This window comes from Ahaetulla prasina, chromosome 17, assembly GCF_028640845.1.
Source record: "Ahaetulla prasina isolate Xishuangbanna chromosome 17, ASM2864084v1, whole genome shotgun sequence".
NCBI classification, from domain to species: Eukaryota; Metazoa; Chordata; class Lepidosauria; order Squamata; family Colubridae; genus Ahaetulla; species Ahaetulla prasina.
The window spans coordinates 13,368,796-13,394,771 of record NC_080555.1 but is presented as its reverse complement, the minus strand read 5'-3'; the positions used below and the strand labels follow the sequence as shown (position 1 = coordinate 13,394,771).

At 49.6% G+C, this 25,976-nt stretch overlaps 1 protein-coding gene across 1 annotated transcript in view; it reads left to right on the top strand.

Annotated features, from left to right (window-relative positions):
* Positions 1-1,053: 1,053 nt before the first annotated feature.
* LMNA (lamin A/C) overlaps positions 1,054-25,976 on the top strand; it is a 48,229-nt gene continuing 23,306 nt past the window's right edge. Inside the window, exon 1 of the mRNA XM_058160561.1 lies at positions 1,054-1,477. Within this exon, the coding sequence (XP_058016544.1) occupies positions 1,125-1,477 (353 nt within the window). The 5' untranslated portion in view covers positions 1,054-1,124. The remainder of the gene's footprint in view (positions 1,478-25,976) is intronic.

Here is a 25,976-nt window from a genome sequence, read left to right as displayed (position 1 = left end):
CTGAAATTTAGGCTAAGATCGTGACCAATTGCCCCAAATGAGCCTTTTGATGGCTGATGTCCAGCATTCCGCAAACCCCCAAATGTGCAGTGAGTGTTGAGTGATGTGTGACCCCCAGATGGCCTGCCTGTTACCCCTCAGGACCCCTTGATGCAATCCTGGTAGCAAAGTGGGGAAGCTCAACTGTGACTGGCAGGTGTCACTCTGAAGGGCTGTTCTTCATTAGCTCCCCAGGCAGAAGAAAAGGGAGGCTGGGCAAAGACTGGGTTGGCCCAGTTCCCCTTTTCCCCCTGCAAAGCGGGGGGGGGGTCTAATAGGTAAAATAGCAACCCAGCTGAGCCTTCAGGGTCCCCGGGTGCCCCAGAAGACCCTCTACTCAGCCCCTCCAGGATCCCACCCAAGAGGGGGGTCTCCGTCTCGAAGAAGGTGCAGAAAGCAAGAGGAGAATTCAAAGTTCCTCTTTGCTTCTGGGCTGATGGCGCCGGAAGGGGGCTTTCCCCGGGTAGGGGCAAAAAAGTCAAAATGGCAGCCAGGCAGTTGCAACTGAGGCTCTGCTTCGATAGCCTTAAAGAAACCAGGTAGCGCTTCAAGCGCGTCTTCCCGGGTCTCCGCCCCTCAGACGCGCCCGGTGAGCACACCCGGAGACCCCAACGGTGGCTGAACCATAAACCGTGGCTTCTGCCGCTCGGGAAGCCCGGGACTGGGCAAGCGAAAGGGCGGCGGGCGGGGCTGCCTCGTCCCGCAAGAGCCAAACTAGACGGTGGGACTCGTCCTCTGGGAAAGGAGGCGGGGGGGGTTCCCCTCAGATGGAGCCCGGCCAAAGAAGCCGCTGCTGACCGACCCGGCAGGCGCAGCGCAGGGAACGACAACTCCCAGCATTCCCGGCCGGGGGGCACGTCTCTCCCGGGCCGCGCCGCTGCTTTTCCACGGGCGGGCCGGAGCTTCGAGGGCTCGGCGGCGCCCGGTTGGGCAGCGTCCTTCGGAGGGGCGGAGCCGGCGCCGTCCAGCCCGCCCCGCGCTCCTCCCGGGGGTATTTGAGGCGGCGGCCAGGCCGGGAGTGACTCAGACGTGCCGCCGTCAGCCGGAGAGTCGCGCCAGCCCCGCCTCGCTCGCTCGCCGCCGCCATGGAGACCCCCGCCGGGCAGAAGCGCGGCCCCCGCAGCGGGGCCACCTCGACGCCGCTCTCGCCCGCGCGCATCACCCGCCTGCAGGAGAAGGAGGACCTGCAGGAGCTGAACGACCGGCTGGCCGTCTACATCGACAAGGTGCGCTCGCTGGAGTCGGAGAACGCGGGGCTGCGGCTGCGCATCACCGAGTCGGAGGAGGAGGTCAGCCGCGAGGTGGTCGGCATCAAGGCGGCCTACGAGGCCGAGCTGGGCGACGCGCGCAAGACGCTGGACTCGGTGGCCAAGGAGCGCGCCCGGCTCCAGCTGGAGCTCACCAAGGTCCGCGAGGAGTTCAAGGAGCTCAAGGCCAGGTGAGACCCCCGCCCGGCCCCGTCCCGCGCCCCGCGCCTCGCCCGCTTCCGTCGCGCAGGGCCGGCCGGCCGGCCAAGCGGCCGTAAAATGGCAACCGGCCCACCCGGCAGCCGCTTTGGACTTGGCAGCGCCCGGCGCTCCTCCGCCCGAAGGCCCTTGAGGCGGGGGCCTTTGGCGGGGAGCGGCCGGGCCGGGCGAGCCTTCGGGCGCGATCCTCCTGGGCGGAGGCAGCCCCGGACAGCCCCCAGCCCCGCTCCCTCCGCTTTCCGGGCGGTGGCCTGGCCGGCCGGTCCCGCGTGGGCTCCCCTCTCCGGTCTGGCGTGGCGCTGAACGTGTGCAACTCGTAGCCCCTCCGACCCCAAATCCTGCCCATCGGGCACTTGGGGCCAATTGCACCGCGCCCAGGACGGGGCTGCGTGTGGCGGCGGCGCGGGGGTGGAATCCCCCTCCAGCCAACGCAGGGACTCCCGGGCCAGAGGGCCAGCCTTAAATCGGGCTTTGGGTCCCTCTGGAGAAGTTGAGGGTGGGGGGGAGACCGAAGGAGAGAAACGGGGCCCCTCGAGATCGAGTTTTCCAGCGCAACGCCTGCGCGCCTCTCTCCAATGCGCTTCTGGGACTTGGTTTCTGACGAACGGATTCCTTGGCTCGGAAAAGTCCCAAAATGCTCGACTGTAGTTGGTGACAGCAGCGGAAAAATTGTAGGAATGTGTGTGTGTGGTAGACGGGTCTCCTCTCGCGTTGCTTGTGGTGTTGGAGGAGGAGATATGTTGTACGGAGGATTAGCTTTTTACTCCTTGACCCTGAGGACTAGAAACATTCACACCTCTTAAAACTTTAATTTTGCCTTTTATTCTTGTTAACTAACTGTTTTGTCATTAATATAGTATATAAATGGCATTAATAATTTGCCAATAGATTTAATAGTTTAAAACTTGGGGGCGGGCTTTTTTTTTTGGCAGAGGATGGGAAATTAATATTGTAATGTATTAATCTGTGCTTAGCTAGGTGGGATAATGTGTGTGTGAGTTTTTTGAAATGCAATCTTTAATGTTTGTTTTGTGTTTGTTTCATTTGGGAGTGGGGAATTATGATTTTAACTGTTGGAGAACACAACACGCTCAGCTCAGACTGTAATGGCTCCACAGCAGCTGCCTTCTTATGGGCCATCCCAGACTTGGTTGTGGTCTTCTTGGCATAGTGAGAGGAGGGAGGTGGGTGGGTGGGTGGGGGTCTCATCTTCAAGTTCAGTGTGCCAAGTGTGCCCCTCAGTGCCAATATTGGGTAGGGTAGAGCTCTGACTTTGCACCCCTTGGTGGGCAGGGGCTGGTCTCTTCAAGACTGCAGCTTCCCATCTAAAGACCCACCTTGGCTGCATTTCCTAACCCAGCAGAACCCCCAAAGGCCGCCTGGAAAAGGGGCTTCAGAGTGTTCGAGGTGGCCTGATCTGGTTTAGAAGAGAGGGTCCTCCGTGGGTTCTTCCTGATGGGGTCTGTTGCTTTCCAGTGGTGGAGCTGCACGGGCTGGGGATGGGCAATTATGGCCTCTTTATGACCTGTGGACTTCAACTCCCAGAATTCCATAGCTGGCTCAGGAATTCTGGGAACTGAAGTCCACAGGTTGTAAAGGGGCCATAGTTGCCTACTCCTGATCTGCACCAATGTGGGTCAGGAGAACGCAGCTAAATAACCCCAAACTGCTGTGTAGAATACAGAACCCCCCCCCAAAACGTGGAACATCCAGTTGAGGACATGTGCATAAGAGATAAAATTAGATTCCAGCTTAGATTCTAACATTCCTGACCTTAAATAACCTCATGATTTGGGCTTCTCACTTGCCAATTTGATTCTCTAGCAGGTTTGGCAGCTCTAGTTTTGTCTGCTTACTCACAACCAAGCTCTGATGGTTGAAGTGCAGATTACTCCTGCATATGCTGTGTGTTCACTGAACCTTCCTGGCTTCTGCATGATCATTTTCACATTTCTTGCAAAGGTTCCTGAGAAATGACCGTGAAGGTCCTACAAGGGCGTTGTTAGTGATAAATGGACTAATGGGAAGTGTGCAAATAAATCCATCTCGGGAAGTAACTTTCCTGCTGCTGCTGCCTGGATCTCTCTGGTGTTTGTGGGGCTGGGTGTGGCTGTGTTCATTTGGCACCTGTAATTAATCATTCTGCAATGTTATAGATGTGCCAGTACCCTGTTCCCTCTTGGCTGGGCGATGACACATGGGCTTTGGTATGCTTCTGCCAAGGCTGACTTTGCTTTGACTCTGGACGACAGCATTCACCTGGATGGCTAGAGTTCAAGGCTCAGTTAAATTTCATTTCTGTCTGGTGAAATGGATGAAGGTCTCACGTGCTTAGTCAGCCATACTTCCACAAGAAATGTGTCTTGTAATTTTCCATTGGGGGGAATGATTGATTTTTATGCATACAAATAATCCTCAATTTACAGCTGATGGGGTAGAATACAGAATAACAGAGTTGGAAGGGACCTTGGAGGTCTTCTAGTCCAACCCTCTGCTCAGGCAGGAGACCCAAAGTTATAACACCTCAGAGAGGTACTTAGTGGCATGCAAAACAATTCCAGCTGTTGTAAAATGTTGATTTGCCCCTCCCCTGTGGTCACATGACCACATTTTGGGTGCTTTGAGGACCTGTTGCATTTACAGTCATGGTCACATGACCATGATTTCTGTTTGGGAAAAGTGGATTTGGAATTGTAGCCCTTAATTTGCTTCATAGCTGCGTGGTTTACTTAATGGCCTTGTGATTTGCTTAATGACTACTATAAAAATGGGTAAAAAACAAACAAACCCAGGTCTGGTCATGGGGTGCCTCGACTTACAACAGCAATGATTTTTGACTGATCCCAAGTATGGTTGGAAGTCGAGGACTACCTGAGTTGCCTCCTGAATGAGCAGTGGCAAATATATTTAGGGGAAAGGTCACATCCAGGGGTGGGAGGGGGTCTTTCCTCAGCTATCCTGGCTTGTGGGTGTGCCAGAAGGACCTGAGCTTTGCAGGGCAGACCCAGGTTGTGACTTTCCAGATAGCCTGTTTGTGCTGCGTCTTCCTCTCCCCTCTGCGCATGCAAGCACCCTCAATAGATTAGCTACTGTTTCTTGTTGTTGGACGAGTTACATTTGTGTCTTTATCTAGAGAGAGAAACTTTGAGGAATGGATTCCCCAGAACAATAAATAAATATTGCTGGGCTGCTTTCCGAAAATCCTCAGCACAGAACTAAAAGTTGCAAGTGTTTTGTGAGTTCAACAGTCCCTTCCAGACTAACACATTTTATTAAAAGACACAAAGTTTGGTAAACTGAAGCTCGCTCTGTCCAACGCAAAAAAATCTTCTTCTAATAATAATAATAATTATTATTATTATTAATAATAATAATAATAATAATAATAATAATAATAATAATAATAATAATAATAATAATAATAATAATAATAATAATTTAATTTGTATACCGCCCTTCTCCCAAAGGACTCAGGGCAGTTTACAGCCAGGTAAAAACAACAATAACACAATACAAATACAAATAAAACAATAATTAAAAAACTTATTCAAATTTGGCCCCAATTTAAAATACATTTAAAGCATAAAACCCAATTAAAAATTAAAAACCCAATAATAAGATCTAAAAATTCTATGCCAGTCCTGCGCGGAAAAATAGGTACGTCTTCAGCTCTTGCCTCTTAATCAAATTGGCTTGTTTGGAAAAGATGCAGCCGGGGTTAGAGTTAAGTTGCCTGACTTTTGATCGTTGCACAGCTTCCCTCCTACGAAAGATTTGCCCATGAGTCAGTAAGTACGCAGTAGTAACTCATTGATTTCAGACTCTGAGTAGACACGCCTGGAGAGAGAGAGAGAGAGAGAGAGAAAGAATTCCATGTGTTCATTTGGGCTGTTTATGTAGATAGAAACTCGGCCTCTCCCAAGCTTTGGGGGCGATTGGTGAATCTGAAAGACTCTTGTGACCCTCTTCTTTCCTTTTTGGTCATCAGGATCTTCAAAGATCCAACCTAGAAGTAAGGAGAAATTTCCTGACCGTGAGAAACAATCAGTGGAACAGTTTCCCTCCAGAAGTTGTGGCTGCTCCATCACAGGAGGCTTTCAAGGAGAGGCTGGACAGCCACTTCTCTGGGATGGTGTAGGGCAGGGGTGTCAAACTTATCTTGTCACAACGTCATCATGTGACGTATCATGACTTTTTCACCCTTCGCTAAACCAGGCATTGGCAGCACGTGATGCATCTGGCCCGTGGGCCTTGAGTTTGACAGCCCTGGTATAGGGTCTCCTGCTTGAGTGGGAGGGCTGGACTAGAAGACCTCCAAGTCCCCTTCCAACTGGTATTCTGTGGAGCTGCCGTAGGTGCCACATTTTTGGCCCAGAGCTGTATCAGAGTCTCGGCCTGGATAAGACTTCAGGGATCCCTGCTGGCTTCCCAGGGGCATTTCTTGGGGACCATTAATCTTGCTGCCTGGTGACTTTTATCTCAGTTCCCCAGATTCGGTCCAGAGACCTACAGAGTGGTAATCAGCCGCAGTGGCAGCTTCCTTCTTTTGTGACATCCGCTCCCTTCTTCAGAAGTCATCAAATGCTGAAGTCTGGAAAAAGAAGACGGCTGCTCTGATGCGCTCCTCAGAAGCCAGCAAGTTTGGCTGAGGCTGAAGCACGTGCCGTGTTTCTAGTCCTTAGTGTTTGTCCTTGTGATCCATAGGCATTAGGGGCATATTCCATAATCTGGAATAGTTAATCAAGTGAGGGTATAAATCAGTCTTTTTGGACCTTGGCAACTGTAAGATGTGTCAACTTAAGCTCCCAGGATTCCCTAGCCACCTTTGCTGACGGGAATTCTGGGGATTGAAATCCACACAACTTCAAGATTTAACAAGACTGGTATAAATACAACTTTGCTGTGAGAAATTTAAACCCCAAGTTCTTGATTGTTATTCCAACTCAGTGGGAGGAAAAGCTAGCTTCTTGCAAGTGTCTTTTCAGCTTGGCGCCTCGCTCCACCTCTAATAGTTTTCTTCCCGCTTTCTGCCATCCGCTCTCTCTTAAATACATCCCCTGCAGCCGTTAAAAACCCGCTCTGTCCCCAACTGAGTGGCTGCCACCTCGCTGTCCATGTTTTCTGTGTGAGTTTCTTCCTTGGCCACTTTTAGAAGTGACAGCTGCAGGCCCTGAGGCTTTGGGGAGGAGCTGCCGGGGAGGGTGGATCCCCTTTTTATCTTCCTAAGCCATTTGTGGCTGGCATCCTGGATCGCCTCTGCTGGGTCACAGGCCCAGCATTCATGCAGATGGCAGAAAGGAGGGCTGGGCAGTGCCTGGCAGGAGCCATGTAGGACAAAGGTGGGGCTTGATGGAGAGGTATTGGTTTGGGTGCTGAGAAGCCAGAAACATCGAGCAGAGCAACGATTGGACTAGAAGATCTCTGAGTTGCCTTCCAGTCCTAGGATTCCATGTTCTACCAACGCTCTTCCAAACCGGGGAACTCTGCATTCCTCAGTGAGGAGAGAAGTTGTTTTGCTTAGGCCCCAAAAATAGTCTTTCTTACGTATTGCTGCTCAAAAGAGAGTCTGAGCTTACATCAATGGCTATAACCGTCCCCTTCATTCTTGAGTCCTTTCCAGAATTGCTCCCAGCCCAGTGCCCTGTTTCTGGGGGTCACTAAGAAGATGCTTCCTAAAGCCATTAGTAGGGCAGGAGGGATCCCATTCCACAACTAGGAGTCAAACTTGACTTGGGTGTTGTGTTTTAGGATGATTCAAATGTTCAAAGGTCGTTAATTTCCCACACGTCTTCAAACAGCCTTCAACCACTAGAGCAGGGGTCTCCAACCTTGGTCCCTTTAAGACTTGTGGACTTCAACTCCCAGAGTCCCTCAGCCAGCTTTGCTGGCTGAGGAACTCTGGGAGTTGAAGTCCACAAGTCTTAAAGGGACCAAGGTTGGAGACCCCTGCTCTAGAAGGTGCTCTCTTGGTTGCTGCTCCCCACTTCTCTACTTTTGGGGGAACCTTAGAAAGATTCCTGAAGTTGCTGCTTGGCCCTCCCTCCATGCCAACTGTGCCAAGGCAGGAGCTGGCCTCTTGAGAGCGGGGCAGGCTGTGAGTAGCAAGGCTCACCCATGTGCCAGGCGAGCTCTGGGTTGCCAACTTGGCAGAGAGGCTCTGTTGAAAGGGAGGACCTTCCTCGGCCCCACCTCCCCTTGAACGGGCCAATTAGCAGCAGCGGGCTGCCCTGCATGGTCCGGATTGGCTGTCCCCATGGAAACCAGCCGTTAGTTTGGATTTGAACAGCAGAGGAAGCCGCCAGGCCAGGACCGTTTCTGACTCATGGCGGCCACTCCTTCAGGAGCAATTATTCCTATGATTCATGGGCTGCTGGTTCTTTCCAAGCATGGGGAGCTGCCAAGTGGGAAGGGGAAGAGCCGAGATGGGCAAGGTGCCCACTTGGAGGGAGGAGGCAGGAAGGAGGCCTCCCCAAATGCCAGGGAAGACGCCTCTCTGCCTGCTGGAGCTGCCTACTATTAATTTTTATATATATATATATTTGCTACTTTTAGCTGTGCTTTCCCAAAGGATCCATGCTTTCCAAGTGGTCATTTGCTTGGGCACGAAGCAGGATCCTGTAAATTCCCATGATGGGCATCCCAGGAGGATCCAGAGCGAGCTCAACATGGGCAAAAATGGTTTCCAGTCCCACTCATCTGAAAACTGATTTTCCCCACTGTAGTCCCCTCACCTGGCTGTCTCCCCCCACCTCTCCCCCCAGCCCTTCACGAAAGGAAACCTTGGCACGCTGGTGGCTGCAGAACCTCCTGGTGCCATCCCTGTCTACCTCGCTGCAGAGACAGCAGCTGCAGTAAACAGGCAGCTCTCCTGCTCTGGAAGTTTGAAGATCATGCTGTGGCCACAGAAGTTTGCTTTGAATTATGTTTTTTTTTTTAAGTTTTATGTTAAAAGAAAAAAAAAATATAAGTTTGCAATAGTGGTGAGTATCGGTAGCTTGGATGTAGAATGAGGATGAAGCTCCTTGTGGGTTGGTTTCTGAAAGTTTTGCTGCCAGGCTAGGAGTTTAGGTGGTGTCATGGTTCCTCTGTTTATCCAGCTTCAAAAATATAAATTAAAGTGCATTTAAAAAAGAACAAAAGAGAAACTTCTCCTTTCATCCGGAGCAGATATTTTTATTTTTTTATTTTTTTATTTTTTTTGCATTTATATCCCGCCCTTCTCCGAAGACTCAGGGCGGCTTACACTATGTCAAGCAATCGTTTTCATCCATTTGTATATTATATACAAAGTCAACTTATTGCCCCCCCAACAATCTGGGTCCTCATTTTACCTACCTTATAAAGGATGGAAGGCTGAGTCAACCTTGGGCCTGGTGGGACTTGAACCTGCAGTAATTGCAAGCAGCTGTTGTTAATAACAGACTGTCTTAGCAGTCTGAGCCACAGATATAATCAACATTAACAATTTATCACTATCTCTTAAAATGAAACCAAGGAATTCAATTCTGGGGATTGAAGTCTACCCGTCTTCAAGTAGCCAAGATTAAGAAATACTACCCTAGAGGGAACATGGACCCCAACCCACACAAATGAAATGTATGCAAGAAATCAATTTGAAGATGATCACCAGTCTTTGAATTGGACTCAGAAACAAATCAATGGCCTGGGCAACTTCAGTCTTCGTGATGTGTTGAAATGAAACGAGCAGCTTCTCTCTAAGTATCCACTGTGGAAGCCTAAGTGTAACATGTAACCTGCCCCCAAAGCGTTCATCAGGAAGTTGGGACAATTGTGCGAGTGGGTCAATGCCAGGGAACCAGGGGTACCTCAGTCCCTGCTGAGGAGGTTCCTGGTTAGTTTTGGGTGGGCTCTTCTTTCCTTTAATTGACTCCTTCTGCCATTTCTTCTTGGATCCCAAACCACAAGGGGGAACAACTAATTATTTGCCACGGTTAATCGCAACAAGAGAGAGGAGGAGGAGGAGGAGGAGGAGGGCTCTGTGCTTGCCTTGTCAGCATGCCTGTTTTAGAGTGGAAACTTCTGTCGAGGGTGGCAATGTGTTTTTGTGTGATTTGGCCTTGAACGGCCTTGAATTTAGCCCACATATGTCTTTAATTCCTTAGTTCCAGAGCCTTCATGGCAATTATCTCCCCAATCACACAACAACAACACAGATCCAGCTTTGTGTGGCTCTTCAGTGCTTCTAAAAAAAAAATCCCACTCTTTTAAATTTTTGTCTTCCTCATTGATCTTCCTTTTTTCGACATTGCTGTCCAAGAAGTTTTTCAGGCTTGGGAAACGTCTTTGTTTGTGTCTGGGTGTACATGCGCCGGCACACACTGGATAAGCCACTCAGAATAAAGTTTTCCCAGGTGGCTTACAAAACATGTTAGAGCTGCTATTAAAAACAGACTAAAAGGAGACATTAAATTTAAGGAATGCATAAGCAAGACAAATCCGAGAGCCTTGGGTTTCATTCAGAAGAGGCTCTGGAACAACAGTTGTCTGTAGCAATTGTGCTATTTTTTCAGGGCAGAGCAGCTGCCGCTGCCATCCAGGACGTCTGCATGGTGCTGGCTAGGGAGGTGGTCTCTTTGGTGAGTTGCAAACGGAGTGGGGGGGTCCTGCTCCTTTCTTCTCACCTGAGTCCACTCTGAAGTGCTTAGCAAAAATGCCTTTCCTGAGCGACATTGGGACGAGATCCCTTCATTTCAGGGAACAAGGCTGGACCTCTGGAAATTGGGAGAAGGACAGCTGGTACATCCACCATCCTGGGCAGTCTTTCTCCTTTTGATCCATGGTACCAATAAAGGATAATATTTGTAGCTCAGAGTTAAACTGTGGGATCCTTGGTGCTCTCTGAGCTGGGTGGTTTTCTTGCAGGCATTTCATGACCAAACTAAATAACGTCATCAGTGCTGGAAGGGAGAAGAGTTTGTGGAGAGGAGGAAGACGATGACGACGGCTGTGGGGTCCTTGGTGCTCTCCGAGTTTGTTGTTTCCTTGCAGATGTTTCATGACCCAACTATGTAACATCACCAGTGCTAGACCCGTGGTATTCCTGCTAATAATTCTGAGGGTGAGTCGGCTGGCTGGGGAGCAAATTCCCTTTGAGGTCCAGGGCTTCTCCCTCAGCCCTCTCTTGAGTTCAGGAGGACAGAATGGCTTGCTTTCCCATCTTGGAAATCAACCTCTCTGTTTTTCAAGCTGCCTTCCCTTCCTGTTACCCTGGGATTAAGGAAGAGAGCAGCCGGCCCTCCTGCTCCTTCGTCAGTTGAGCTGCTTTCTGAATTATGCGGCTTAACCTGATTAGTGCGACCAGGCACTTCCTCCTTGGCGCTCCCCAACTCCAGCCTCAATGAAGAGAAATGGACTCTGCCTGCCCTTCGCTTAGGTGTCTTGGGTAGGTGTGGGGCTGAAGGGCAGACCTGGAAGACCCCAGGTGGGAAGTGCATCGGAAGGGATGGTTCTACTCCTAAGCAAGTTACGTTGCTTGTCAGTGTCTGTGTTCACATGATACACTAAGCCCGTGATGGCGAACCTATGGCACGCATGCTGGAAGTGGCACACGGAGCCATTTTCCCGGGCACGTGAGCTGTTGCCCAACTCACCTGCAGTTGCCCCAGCTGGTGTTTGGGCCTCTGGTGTGCATGTGCACAATTCAGGGGACCCAGATGGTCTTCGGAGCTTTCCTGCATGTGAGAGTATTGGTGTGCAGCGTGCACATGTGCAGATGGTGTTCGCATGTGTGCATTGCGCACACAAAAACCATGCACACGTGCAGATTGTGCAATTGTGCATGCAGCACACGGTGGGGGGGCGTGCGCAAAAGCTGTGCGCATGTGCAGATTGTGTGGTCGTGCGTGCAGCGCACGGTGGTGGCACATGTGAAAGCTGCGTGCATGCACAGATGGTGCATGCACAGCGCATGGGGAGGAGCCATGCATTAGCACAGATGGCACGCGTGTGCGCAAAGCGTGCAAAGCATGTACTGTTTGGCACTCAGTGAGTAAAAGGTTTGCCACCACTGCACTAAGCCCTGCTCCTGGGTAGTGAACATGGCAGCATTTTTTGTCAGGATGCGCCTTGCCTGAACCAGTTGGCCACATTTTTGTTCCTCTGAATTAGGGGTCTCCAACCTTGGCAACTTTAAGACTTGTGGACTTTAACTCAGCCAGCAAAGCTCCAAGAGTTCCTCAGGCAGCAAAGCAAAGCTTTTTTTTTTTACATTTATATCCCGCCCTTCTCCGAAGACTCAGGGCGGCTTACAGTGTGTAAGGCAATAGTCTCATTCTATTTGTATATTTACAAAGTCAACTTATTGCCCCCCCAACAATCTGGGTCCTCATTTTACCTACCTTATAAAGGATGGAAGGCTGAGTCAACCTTGGGCCTGGTGGGACTAGAACCTGCAGTAATTGCAGGCAGCTGGTTTTAATAACAGGCTTCTTATAGCCTTGAGCCACCACGGCTGGCTGAGGAACTCTGGGAATTGAAGTCCACAAGTCTTAAAGTTGCCAAGGTTGGAGACCCCTGCTCCGAAGAGTTTCATCCCTCGAGACTCTTCATCCCAGGGGCTGTTTGGGGAGCAGGGGAGAAACTTGCTTGTGTCTGACAGAAGCAAGATTCCTTCTCTGGACTTGAGTCAGCCTGTGTGAAAGCACAGACACTGTGTGTGTGTGTGTGTGTCTGTGTCTGTGTGTGTTTCAGTGCTATGTACTGCACGGCAGCTTTGCTGGATGGGAAATTCTGGGAGTTGAAGTCCAGCCATCTTAAAGTGGCTTGAAGGTTGACCAATGCCCAAACTGCTCTATGCTGTCCGTTCAAATAGCAGTTGGAGCAAGAGGGTTGGGAGAGGGTGAGTGGGTGTTGGGGTGCCAGGTGGAGACAGACGGTCCCTTTTGGAACAATAGGAATGCTGCTGCGTGGTGGGGAGGGGGTCAGGATGAAGGAGGGAGCAGGACGGAGAGAGCAGGTGGGGATCAGAGGCGCCCTTGGAAAGCCATGCAGTGGCCTGGACCAAGGGAAGGAAGCTGGGCTGAGGCCGGGGGAAGAGGATTCTGAGGTACACCCACACGCCCTTCCTCGGTACTGACAGAGGGACTTGGGTTCGGTTTCTGCTTCAGGGTGCCCCTGCCCAGTTGGTGCCACCAGCGAGTGTGTCTGCAGCTCCCCAGAGTCTGGGCCTGGTAGAGAAATCCAACTTGTTTGTGTGGCCTGGATCGCCTCATGTTTGGTCACCATCTGTGGCTGAAACAGGTTTTTCAAGCATTGCTAGACAAAATGCACCGAGCTGAGAATCTGATCAGCACAGGAAGGATAAAAAGGAGCGGGTTTTTCTTGCTAAATAGTTTGCAGGTCTTCTAATCACGGCCCAGTACTGTGGGAGGAGAGCTGAGGTTCGTCTGTGTTGCCCATCCAGGGAACCCGACAGCGTCTTTTCTGACTTGGGGATTTTATTAGGAGACATAGGCTTTTGTGAGGGGTGGGCAGCGTTTTCATCTGCAAAAGCTCTTGAGTTTCTTCCCCTTCCTCAACTGACCCATCGGGCAAAGAGCCCACCTGGCCTTTCTTGGTGCAAGCAGGCAACCTCCCTAACTGCCCCTCCAGCCCTTCCCTGCCTGCCAGCTCCTGTCTCCTGGGCTCCATTCAGGATGCGGAGGGGAGGCCGGACTGCCAACCTGAGCCTATTGACCAAGACCTTTGGTGGGGATGGGGGGTCACTTCTCCATCGCTGGTGTCTGATCAACAGGATGTGAGTCAAAAGAGCAAATTGTCCTCCTGGCCTGGAAGGAAGGGTGGGCGCCATTCAGCAGACTCCGGCTTACACCATGGGAGCTCAGGGGCAAAGAAATGGGTGGCCTGAGCCGATGCCAGGGACTTAGGCTCCCTTGCAGAGACAAGATGAGATCCCCGACGCCCACCTTTGCCAGCAATGCTGGAAATTGGGTAACTGCCACTTCTTGAACAAGTTGGTTTCTGTTTGCATCAGAGGGATGTAATAGCAATGCTCTCCATCTGATACAGTAATTCATTGAAGCCCTGAGGGCATGAAATGTCTCCCTACGTCACAGAAGAACAGGCAGAACCAGGAGCGGAGTTAAGGGAGTCACCAACCTAGAGTCCTTACGTTCCCACAAATGTCTCAGTTCGACCCTCTGGAATTCCATTGACTCTTTATCTGGCACCAGTTTAGCCCTGAACGTTGCTTGATTAGATTCTTCAGTAATAAATCTTCTGAATGGCAACTTAATGTATAGTCCTGGCGCTTATTAGTGGTAAAAGGATATTTCTGGCTTGTGGAAGCCAACAGCCTTTCTCCACCTGGGTGGACTGAGCCAGGTTTTGGGGATGGGGAGGCATCGTTACCAGCATCCTATGATTGGCAGCTTGGCCCTTATCTGATATAACCCCTGTTCAGAAACCTGGCATTTGACTTCCACAGTTTGCTTTATGTTGTTATTCCTCCATGGAAGAAAATCTGAATGAAATGAGGAGAAGAAGAAGTGGAAGAAGAGAAGAAGAAGGTTTTAAACATGTGAATCTGAAAGTAGGAGGACCACCCCATCCCAAAGGCGCTTCTCTAACCTACTTTCATGTTCCCTCCTCTTTTCTTTAAAAAAGAAAAAAAAAAAGTATCCTGCTTCAAGATGATGTCATCTCTTCCCTGGAACCAGGACACTTTAGAACTGCAGGCCCTGGTGAAGCAGCCCACCTGTCGGCACAAGCGGTTGCTCCCCTCTGCGTATTCAGGGGTTGCATTGTCTGGAGGGGAGCAACTGGTGCTTTGCAGTCCTTCTGTCTGTCCTTCTGTGGAGGCTGAGCTGGAAGGAAACATGAAACCAAGTCTGACTTTATCCCCGTTTGGGCCGCTCTGGACGGTTCCTGCAGGCCTTGTGTGCTAAATGGGGGTGGGGAGGAAGAAGGCCACCTGTTCCTCTGGGACCTTCCCTCCCTAGGTTTAGGGACAGCTGTTGTGGGTCTCCTGGATCCATCTCGGATTGTCCCCTGGAAATGAGGACATTTGACATGTTAGGGAAGGACAGCCCACCTGCCATTTTGCGGGCTTTGCACAGAGAGGTGTGGAACCGTTAATCTGATCGACAACCAGATTGTGGCGAAGTTAATGAAACACTCTTCTACATTAGAGGCTTAATGGACAAAATAAGGACTAAAATGGAAATCTGGGGTATCACACACACTCTCACACCCTTCCAAGTTACGGTTGCATGCATCTTCTGTACTAAATAGAAAAAAAGTATACAGATTTTATAGCTAAGGTGGTTAAAAAGAATTTAAAATTTGATCAAATTATTTTCCATGGAAATAATCCAAAGCCAGCAGCAATTTTTTTTTTTCTAGAGCCGTGTTTCTCAACCATGGTCGCTTGAAGATGGGTGGATTTCAACTCCCAGAATTCCCCAAACTCAAAAGAGCACCAAGGACCCCCCTCAGTTCCTTCCCTGTTCGTTACCTGTGGCTTGAACCTCTGGCTGTTCCTTTTTCAAAGTTCATCCCTATCCAAAGTTTCCTGGACCCATCAGACTCTTTATCCTGTAAGCTATGCTAGGTCTGGCTTTGTAAATCTGAGCTAACAAAATGTTGTTTTTTGTTTCCATGCTATCTAATGGTCTAGTCCAGTGGTAGTCAACCTGGTCCCTACCGCCCACTGGTGGGTGTTCCAGCTTTCATGGTGGGCGGTAGGGGTTTTGTCCAATACTGAAGCCCTTTCCTTTTTTTTAATTTAATTGACTTTTAAATTTTTTTTCATAACATTATTTAAAAGCATTTTCATTAGGTTTTCATAAAATTCCCCATGACAATTTAAATTTCTGAAAATATACTGTTTGTATCGCCCGCGCGTAAGTTTAGTTCACGTTACGTAAGTGAAACTAAATGGCGCTATAGTGCGACCACAAACAAAAGAGCCTCGTCCCAGAATAGCTCGCGCATCTCCCCCATCACCCAGCTGTAACAGACAAGCAGAGCTGGTAGCCGGCCCCCCCCAACCCCAATCCACGATGCGCAAGAGGCATGCGCAGACGACAATACACGGCGCATTACTGTGGGAACCGGTGGGCGGTTAGAAAATTTTACTAGTAACAGAGATACAAAAGTTGGCGGTAGGTATAAAAAGGTTGACTACCCCTGGTCTAGACACTATAACTTACAGGATTCTAGATCGCCTTGAAGAGAGTTGGAAGAGACTTTGGAGGTCATCTAGTCCAATCCTTTGCTAACCCTATACCATTCCAGACAAGTACCAGTCCAGTCGCTTCTTAAAAGCGCCCACAACTTCCATTAGTTAACTAGTGTTGGAAGAAATATCCACCTGGGTTCAGTTCCAAGTGGGGACAAAGACACTGGAAACATGGAGGCTGCTTGGAAAGATGGTTTAATGGTGGCCACGATCACATGGCTTGAGATCCTTAACAGAAAAGGGATGAGATCCTGTGCGCTCCCTGGCTTTATGCTTTTTCTGAGCTTTGAACTTCCCGGGACACAGGAAGAGTATCCTGATTGGTTGTCAGACTCCCAGGGGGTGGGGGTCTTAGCTAACCTTGCTGGCTGATGTAATCTTCCCAGGTGTCATGTGGTGAGTTTCTGTTGCTAGATGGGTCCTATTGTGTTGCAGATGATGGTCCATTGACAAAGGTGGGGGGGAGAATGAGTTTCTACCTCTGACCCATTGACAAAGGTGGGGGGAAATGAGTGAGCTTGGCTGAGGCTTTAATGGCCAATTGACAAAGGTGTGTGTGGGGGGGGTGGCAGGAATTTGCGGGGAGCTGCTTTGTCTTTAAAACATGTTTCTCCATTTCTCATCCAGGGAAATATATTCTGCCTTTTAAATATTTTCTAAAATATTTCATTCTTCTAGGAGGGGGGTGGATGCTAACTTCCTACACTAGTTCCACTCATTAATTGTCATTCACTGTCAGGAAATTTCTCCTTAGTTTAGATTGCTTCTCTTCTTGATCAGTTTCCATCTGTTGTTTCTTGTCTTTTCTTCTGGTACTTTGGAAAATAGGTTGACTCCTCCTCTTCTTTGGGGCAGCCCCTCAAATGCTGGAATACCGCTATCATGTCTCTCCTAATCCTCCTCTTCATTGCATGACACTTACCCAGTTCCTACAAGTATGGTTTAGCCTCCGGACCCTTAATTAACTTTGTTGCTCTTCTCTGCACTCTTTCCAGAGTTTGAACATCTGCATTCTGGTCTGTGCAGAGGTAGCCAGTTCCTTTAAAACCTTGTGAGATGGTAGAAGGTGAAATATGTTTGCACTTTACAGAGGCTGTGCAAAGCACGCGAAAGAGGCGTGTTGGCCTCTAAGTGTTAAACCGCCATCTCAGAGCCCCGTGCAGGCAACCTTGCGCCAGTCCCAGCATGCGCAGACAGCCAGGCGTAGCTTTTGAAGGAGCTGAGGGGGTTTGGCAGCAGACGGCAGCTGCCTTGGACACGTGGAGGGAGCTGCTTGCTGGTGCCAAGGCCTGGGGAGAGTTTTCTCAAGTACTTTGCACCTTCTAATAATTAACCTCTTGCTCTTTCAAGTCGGGAGAAGAATTGAGAGATTATGTTTGTTATGCTGAATAAACGGTAGTTTATTAGGTGGAGCACTTGGGTGTGACTATTTACCTTGCAAACAGTTTTTTAACAAATAATTGGAAGATTTAATCTTCCTGCTTGAGGTGCATGGCTGGGAACCCAAAATATTTAAATGGACTTTCTGCAAAATCGGGGTTACACTACAACTCCCTGAATTCCCCACCCGGCATGAAGTCCATGCATCTTAAAGTTGCCATACTCGGGAAACACTCTTCTAAGTAAACACCTACTGAAGTGTCCACATTTTTCTTCAGTAAAAGATGAATTTTGAACGTTGGCAATGAATTCACTTATTCCCCTTTAGTGGGTTTGCCTGGCAAGGAAGCAGCTGGCTGTTTGCTGGATCTGGCTTGGTTCTTAAGCCCTTGCAAGCAACAGGCTCAGAAATGGATGATGTAAATTGGGGGGGGGGAGAAAGGAGGCACCCTTTCTGGCTTGGAGGGCCAACCGAAGTCTCGTGAAGAGCCAGGCTCAGAGCAGAGCAGCAGCAGCTGCTGGCCTCCCACACCCACCCAACCGGATCTATTTCTCCCACCCCTTCGGCACAGGGTAGCCCTTGACGTCAGCCACGGCCGGGAAGAAAACCCTGCTTTGTTTACCGTCTTCGGCAGGAGCTCTGCCCTGAATTCTTGCGTGGGGGCATGATGCCCGCCACGCTCTGGCCCCTTTCCCACCCACCCAGAGAAGAGGTGTTGCGTCACACTGCAGGGACAGAAAGCTGGGTGGGAAGTGGGGAAGGCAAGGAGAACGTGACCTTTCTCTCTTGGGAGAGAGCTGGGCTGTTGTTGGAGAACAAGGCATCGGAATTGCCTGGCGGGTTTTGGGCCTCCTCTGAGATTTAGAAGCTGGCATGAGGTCAGTCCACGCCCAGCTTCCTTGCCAAGACTGTAGGCTGAGTCACTGGACAAAAACTGTCCAGAGGGAGCACTTTCTACCTCCAGCTTAGAAAACGGACAATCGGAAAAATCCTTCCTCCCTTTGTTTCCTCTTACCAAGGGACTTGCATGGTTTCTTTAAGCCTGGAAGCGCCTGGAGTATCTTCATCACGTTTTCAGAAAAGGGAGAAGATTATAGCAGTATAACAGAGTTGGAAGGGATCTTGGAGGTCCTCTAGTCCAACCCCTGTTCAAGCAGGAAATCCTCTATCATTCCAGCCAAATGGCTGTCCAATCTCTTCAACCATGGTTTCTTCAGCCCTTGGCTTTAGACTAGTGGTAGTCAACCTGCTCCCTACCGCCCACTAGTGGTTGTTCCAGCTTTCATGGTGGGCGGTAGGGGTTTTGTCCGATACTGAAGCACTTTCCTTTTTTTTTATTTAATTGACTTTTTGAAAAATTTTCATAGCATTATCTAAAAACATTTTCATTAGGTTTTCATCAAATTCCCCGTGACAATTTAAATTTCCTGAAAATATACTATTTGTATCGCCCGCGCATAAGTTTAGTTCACATTATGTAAGTGAAACTAAATGGCGCTATAGTGCGACCGCAAACAAAAGAGCCTCGTCTCAGAATAGCTCGCACATCTCCCCCCACACCACCCAGCTGTAACAGACAAGCAGAGCTGGTAGCCGGTGCCCCCCCCAAACCCAATCCATGATGTGCGAGAGGCATGCGCAGATGACAATACACGGTGCATTACTGTGGAACTGGTGGGCAGTTAGAAAATTTTACTACTAACAGAGATACAAAAGTGGGCGGTAGATATAAAAAGGTTGACTACCCCTGCTTTAGACAAATCAAATGTGCTACCCTGAACCTTCAGGTAAGATGCCCAGAGTCGCCCAAGAGTGAGTCAGGCAGCCATATAAATTTTTTTAACATAAATAAATAAATCTCTCCTTTTTCAGCTAAATTCCTGTGACACAGGTTTTTAAAAAAAAAAATTGCATCAAGGCAGATGTTTTTATTCTTCTACTTTTTTTCCTTGCTTTTATTTATTTATTTATTTATTTATTTATTTATTTATTTATTTATTTATTTATTTATTTATTTATTTATTTATTTTCAGCTCTAATAGTTACAGTATTTCCCTAAGATACATTATTTGGCATCTTTTCTTAGTGATGTTGCTATTTCCCCAGATAAAGGGAAGATTAATCCTGATTCTGTAGCTTTTATGTTACCCTTAAAAAAAAAAGATTTCCTGGATTGGATTGAACTCTTGGGTGGAGCAGATCCTTGGTGACATTTCCCAGGCTTCCCTGATCTGTATCCTCAGGATTTGGAATTCAAAGGTAGACTGCTTTAGAGTAGGAAGGTTCTGTTTTGATGCCTTAAGCCTGCAGTGTTGCATGATGCCTTAAGCCTGCACATGTTGCCAGCTTTGGAAACGGACTATGAAACCATTTTTTCCATGTTGTCTTTAAAACATGCAGCTGCACCTTCTGATAACTTGCCATCAGATGCTCTGGGCCTTTCTGCATTCCTATTTCTGTACAGCTGGCAGTCTTGGCAGTGGGTCCTCCCCATCTCTTCCTCCCCCACCTTTCAGTGAGCCCACTTCAACTCCCACCTTGTTGGCGGATTTCTTTTTCTTTTCTTCTTTCCTCCTCCTCCTCCTCCTCCTCCTCCTCCTCCTCCTCCTCCTCCTCCTCCTCCTCCTCCTCCTCCTCCTCCTCCTCTTCTTCTTTTCTTTTTCTTTTTCTGCTTCTTCCTCTTCCTCCTCCAGGTTTCTGTCAAAAAAATTATCCTGGGTTTTTGTCAGTGAGCTGAAATACAGTGAGGAAAGTTCATGTGTGAGTGATCTGTTCAAACAACAGTTCTCGGCTTCTGTCTTGGAGCCAAACAGGCTTCAGCTGCGAAGGGAGTCGGTTGCAAAGCTTCTCCCAAGTGGCAGATAGCAGCTGTTGCTTCCTCCCAGCTGAACGGAAGGTGCCCTGGCCCTGAGGAACACCTGGCCCAAGACCTGGCCTTTCCCAACCCCAGGAGCTCAGGTACTTCCAGGTGGAGGGCCTGGAGGTTCTCCAGCCTGCCTGCATCGCAAAGCAGGGCTGTAGGTGAGGCAGACTGTGCCATGGGTCTCCTGGGTGGACCTTTTTATGGGCAGATACCCTCGTAAGGACACCCCAAGCCTTGAAAAGTGGGGAAAGGATGCTGGTGCCTTAGGGAGGATCAAATGTTTAGGACAGGGGTCTCCAACCTTGTCAACTTTAAGACTTGTGGACTTCAACTCCCAGAGTTCCTCAGTTAGCTTTGCTGGCTGAGGAACTTTGGGAGTTGAAGTCCACAAGTCTTAAAGTTGACAAGGTTGGAGACCCCTGGTTTAGGATGCCCGGTGCCTGGAGAAGGTGGAATTGGGGAAAGGAACGTAATTTTCACGGCTGATGAATTAGTGACAGTACCAGCTTGCCTTCTTCCACTTTCCTACGTTGTTGCGACTTGCTAAACCCGTGTTGTAAAAAGGCCTGTTTTGTCCGTCTGCGCTGCCCTTTCAATCACAGAGAGAACAGGAGTGAAAAGGCCCATTTTGGGAATGAGGGAGCTGCTTGTTCCCCGAGATTATAGGGAAATTATGTTTTAATTAACTTTAAATACAGCCCATCTCCCTATCAAGCAACTCTTGAGTGGTTTGCAATGTCATAAAATACCGTAGCAGTATAAAACAATGTGATTTTGAAAATCACAAAATTGCCTCTCACTTATTTTGGCCATGTCGTGCGGGGGGGGGGGGAATTCGCTGGACAAAGAAATCATTATTATGAAAGGAAATTAGGCTGCTAAAGAACACGGCGGCTGGACACCATCAATGCTGACACCAGCCAGAGCAGAGAAGGATTCGAAGAAGAAGAAGTCCTGGCCCAGAGAATCGCCCAGAGTCGGACTCAGTTGAACGGATCACATTGTCATCATCAAAACAATGTGATGGTTAAAAACCTTAGAACAGGGGTCTCCAGCTTGGCAACTTTAAGCCTGGCGAACTTCAACTCCCAGAATTCTGGGAGTTGAAGTCCGCCAGGCTTAAAGTTGTCAAGGTTGGAGACCCCTGCCTTAGAACACTGGGCATTAAAAATTACAATTAAGTATTTTACCCAAGGGTGGGGGGACGCGGTGGCTCAGGGGCTAGGACTTTGAGCTTGTCGATCGAAAGGTCAGCAGCTCAGCGGTTCGAATCCCTAGTGCTGCCTAGTGCTGCCGTGTAACGGGGTGAGCTCCCGTTACTTGTCCCAGCTTCTGCCAACCTAGCAGTTTCGAAAGCACGTAAAAATGCAAGTAGAAAAAATAGGGACCACCTTTGGTGGGAAGGTAACAGCGTTCCGTGCGCCTTTGGTGTTGAGTCACGCCGGCCACATGACCACAGAGACGTCTTCGGACAGCGCTGGCTCTTCGGCTTTGAAACGGAGATGAGCACCGCCCTCTAGAGACGGCAACAACTAGCACATATGTGCGAGGGAAACCTTTACCTTTATTTTACCCAAAAGAAACCCTCTGCTGGATCCCATTCCAGCCATCTGAAGCAGCCGTACCGCAGTGGGTTGGGGGGGCAGGGCGGGTGTGGAAAGCTTTGCCCGCCCACTTTGGAAAGGGAGTCCCGGTGTGCTCCGCTTGTTGTGGCTTCTGAGCACTGAGATTTGAACCCCAGTCTCCAGGTTTGTGCAGGGCTGGGTCTGCCACTGCAGCCCCCCCCCCGCCTTCTAGCAGAGACTCCCCCACCCAAACTTTCTGTCTTCTCTTGGCTGCTTCAGCCCTGCAGCGCTTCCCGTCAACTGGAGCAGCAGCTGCCTCTCTCCCTGGTCAGGCCACCACCTTTCCCGCCTTAGGTTGAGAAGTTGTTCTGCTTCCTGGACTTTCTTGGGGATGGGTGGGTGGGGGCAGAGCCCCTGGGAGGATGCCAGGCCCAGAGGAATGCTAGATGTGAGTTGCCTGCCAGGTACTTTTCCCAGGTGAGCAGCTTCAGGATTTCCTCCTAGCGGTTGTGGGGCGTCGCCAACCACCCACAGGTGTGAAGGTTTTTCTTCCTAGGAGCCACCAGTGCAAAAGGGGTTGTGTGTGTTCTCACATGCCTGTCAAATTGTCCCTGAGCCTCAGCCCTATTTCACTTTCCCAAAGTGCCGCTCCATGGAGTGATGCTTAACAATTTTATGACCTATAGCACGGAATCCTAGTGCAGGAGGGGACCTTGGAGATCTTCTTAGTCCAGGGGTTTAAAACTCTGGGCTGTGGTTGACCTCCGTGTGTGTGTGTGTGTGTGTGTGTGTGTGTGTGTGTGTGTGTGTGTGTGTGTGTGTGACTTGATGGGCGTGGTTGCTTGAGTGGGTGTGGCCAGGTTGACACCACTGGGCGTGGCTGACTGGGTGGGCGTGGCCAGCTTGGCGCCACTCCCCAAAGTGCTGGCATGTTTCCTCTTTGCATTGGGTAAAAAGCAGACCGGCCCCATGTGGGCCAGCCCCTTACATTTTCCACAACAGCCCTGCAGGCTTTGTGTTCAACACCCCTGTTCTAGTCCAACCCCCTGCTCTCAAGGCAAGGAGATCTTACACCTGTGATGGTGAACCTATGGCACGCGTGCCAGAAGTGGCACACAGAGCCATCTCTCTGGCATGCCAGCCGTCGCTTGTTGCTCTTCTGGGTTCCAGTGCATGTGCAGGAGCACCGGAAACTGGAAGAGTAGCTCTGTGGCATTGTTGTGTCTGCGCCCCCTGAGCCGGGCCTGCTGCCAGAAAGTGACTTGGACAGTGAGGGGGAAGGGCCGTCAGGACTTGCCTCGGGAGCACTGGCTTCCCTGGCTCAGCTCCAGGAGCCAGAAACAGGCCAGGTGGAAGAGATAACGAGGCCTCCATCTCCTGACTCTTCCCCCCCCAGGCCACGCCTGCAGACCCAGCTGACGGCAATCAGGCTTGGTTTCATAGGTAGGAGAGGAGGGAACAACAGAAGCAAGGGTGGGGCAGGCCTAGGAAGTGCTGAGTCATGGAGCCACACCCCACAGGATATAAAAGGCAGCCAGAGCTGCTGTGTCTCTTTGTAACAGGCAAATCCACTGATTAAGAGCTGAAGTTTGTTTCTGAGTGACTCACCAGCGTCGTGGAAGATAACGGAGGCTCTTGGCAGATGCTGGCTATTCTGCTGCCAGAGCTGATAGTGACGGCTAATTAAGCCATCATTCGGATGGAGGCGAGGGAGGACAGAACAGGCAGACATACTTGTGCTGGGAAGCTGAGCTTCCGGTTTCTGGCACATACATGCACACTGCCCAGCTCATCTTTGCACACACATGCGTGCCAGAAAGTGGAAGACCAGGTGACTGGTGCACATGTGCACACCAAAAACTGGAAGCTCAGCTTCCTGGCACACGCATGCGAAAAGATTCGCCCATTCTGACAAATAGCTGCCCAAGCTTTTCTTGAAAACCTCCCACGATGGAGCACCCATAAGCCTTTGAGCTGTTCCACTGACCAGTTTTCCTGCATGTTTGTTGTTTTATGCCATACCCAGGGCAGATCAAGCTAAGATAAGCAATATCCTTGTATCCACCTTTAAAGAAATAGGAGGCAGCTTTTGAATTTTGGATGTTTTTGCCTAAGTATGACCTGAAAGGGGATCTAATTCTCACACAGGTGAGAACCGAACTAGACAAGGAGAACCGAAAGAAGTCAAAGGCACTATCCTTCTTCCTAAAAACTTCCAGTGATGGAGCCCCTACAACTTCTGGTGGCAAGCTGTTCCACTGGTTAATTGTCTCACTGTTAGGAAGTTTCTCCTTAGTTCTAGGTTGGTTTTCTCTTTGGTGGACTTCCTTCCACCCATTACTTTCTGCCCTGCCCTGCCCTCAGGTGCTTTGGAAAATAAGTCCATCCCTTCTTCTCAATAACAGCCCCTCAAATGTTGGAGGACTGCTATGGTGTCACCCTTAGTCCTTCTCTTAGTTAGAATAGAATGAGCTGGAAGGGACCTTGGAGGTCTTCTAGTCCAGCCTCCTGCTCAAGCAGGAGAACCTATACCATTTCAGACAAGTGATTTGTCTAGTCTCTTCTTAAAAACCTCCAGTGATGGAGCACCTACAATTTCTGGTGGCAAGCTGTTCCACTGGTTAATTGCAACCATTCATTATATGTTACCACAACAGGGGCTGGCAAATGCATTGTCAAGCAGTGCAGTTGTTAAGGGAGACAGTACATGATTACACACTGTTTTATGACCTTTTTTGCAAAACCACAACCATTAAGACATCCCTTGTCTGTGACTTGTGACCTTTCCTACCAACTTCCCCATGGATTGCCAGTAGCTGCCTGGGAGGGTCACAAATGGCAAGCAGAGGACTGCAGGACATGGCAACCGCCATAAGTGGAGCCACCTGGATCACAATCACAAGACAAGGTTGTGAGTGCCAGAACTGCCTGTAGGTCCCTTTTTTCAGCACTGCTCTAACTTGCTAACGATTGCTAAACAGATGGTCATAAGTTGAGGACTGCCACTACAGGCCCACACATTCCCAACAGCAGCATCAAAACTCTCCATGCATAAATGCATTTTTATGTCTGTGACTAATTTTCCATCTGACCAGATGCAGGAAACAAGATATTCAATATTGCATTAAGGAGGAACAGAAACTAAAAGGCAAGCCGTATCCCGCCTGACCTCCCCTTCCCATCACTGCCTCCTGATGTGCTCAAAGCCGAGGCAAAGAGGCGGCTCTGGACATTCTCTCCAATGAATAAGTGAACAAGGATCGTGCCTTTGACTCCTTTCGGTTCTCCTTGTCTAGTTTTAAGACCTGTGTGAGAATTAGATCCCCTTTCAGGTCATACTTAGGCAAAAACATCCAAAATTCAAAAGCTGCCTCCTATTTCTTTAAAGGTGGATACAAGGAAATTGCTTATCTTAGCTTGATCTGCCCTGGGTATGGCATAAAACAACAAACACGCAGGAAAACTGGTCAGTGGAGCAGCTTGCCTCAAAGGCTTATGGGTGCTCCATCGTGGGAGGTTTTCGAGAAAAGCTTGGGCAGCTATTTGTCAGAATGGTATAAGGCAGTATTGGCGAACCTTTTCGCATCAGCGCGCCAAGAAACTCAGCTTCCAGTTTTTGGTGTGCACATGTGCGCCCATCACCTGGTCTTCTGGTTTCTGGAATGCATGCATGTGCAAAGATGAGCTGGCCAGTGTGCATGTGTGCACCGGAAACCAGAAACTCAGCCACAGAGCTACTCTTCTGGTTTCCGGCGCTCCTGTGCATGCAAAGACCAGCTCGCCAGTGCACATGTGCACGCTGGAATCCAGAAGAGCAACTGGCAACAGCTGGCGGGCCCGGAGAGATGCTTTGTATGCCACTTCCGGCAAGTCTGCCATAGGTTCGCCATCACAGGTATAAGGTATCCTGCTTTAAGGAAGGGGTTGGACTAGAAGACCTCTAAGGTCACTTCCAACACAGTTAATACTGTTATTCTGTCAGTTGGGGACTACCTGTAACCTGAAAGGGTAATCAAACCAATCGTAGCACAGTTGCGCTTTGAGTACGACGATCAAGTTGGAAGCAGAAAAAGCAACAGGAGGCCTGCTCAAATAGCCAGTCGCTAGTGGCCCCAACAAAGTTAATGGAGACCAGGTGTTACTATTAATATTCAACAAATGCATAATTTTCCTGTCCCATCTATTTCACAGGCTTTAGAAAAGCATAATTCTTTTTCGTTAAAAGCAACACTGGAGTTGGCTCAACGAGGCCCAGATTGCGCGTACTCGTTTATGGGCTAGAACCGTGATGGGGAACCTATGGCTCGCATGCCAGAGGTGGCAGGCAAAGCCCTCTCTGTGGGCATCTGCACCATTGTCCCAGCTCAGCCAGCTGGTCGTCGGGTTTCCGAGGCGCCCATGTGCATCGGCCAACTGTTTTTTGGGTTTCTGGTGCTCTGGCGCGCGTGTGCCTTCCAGTTTG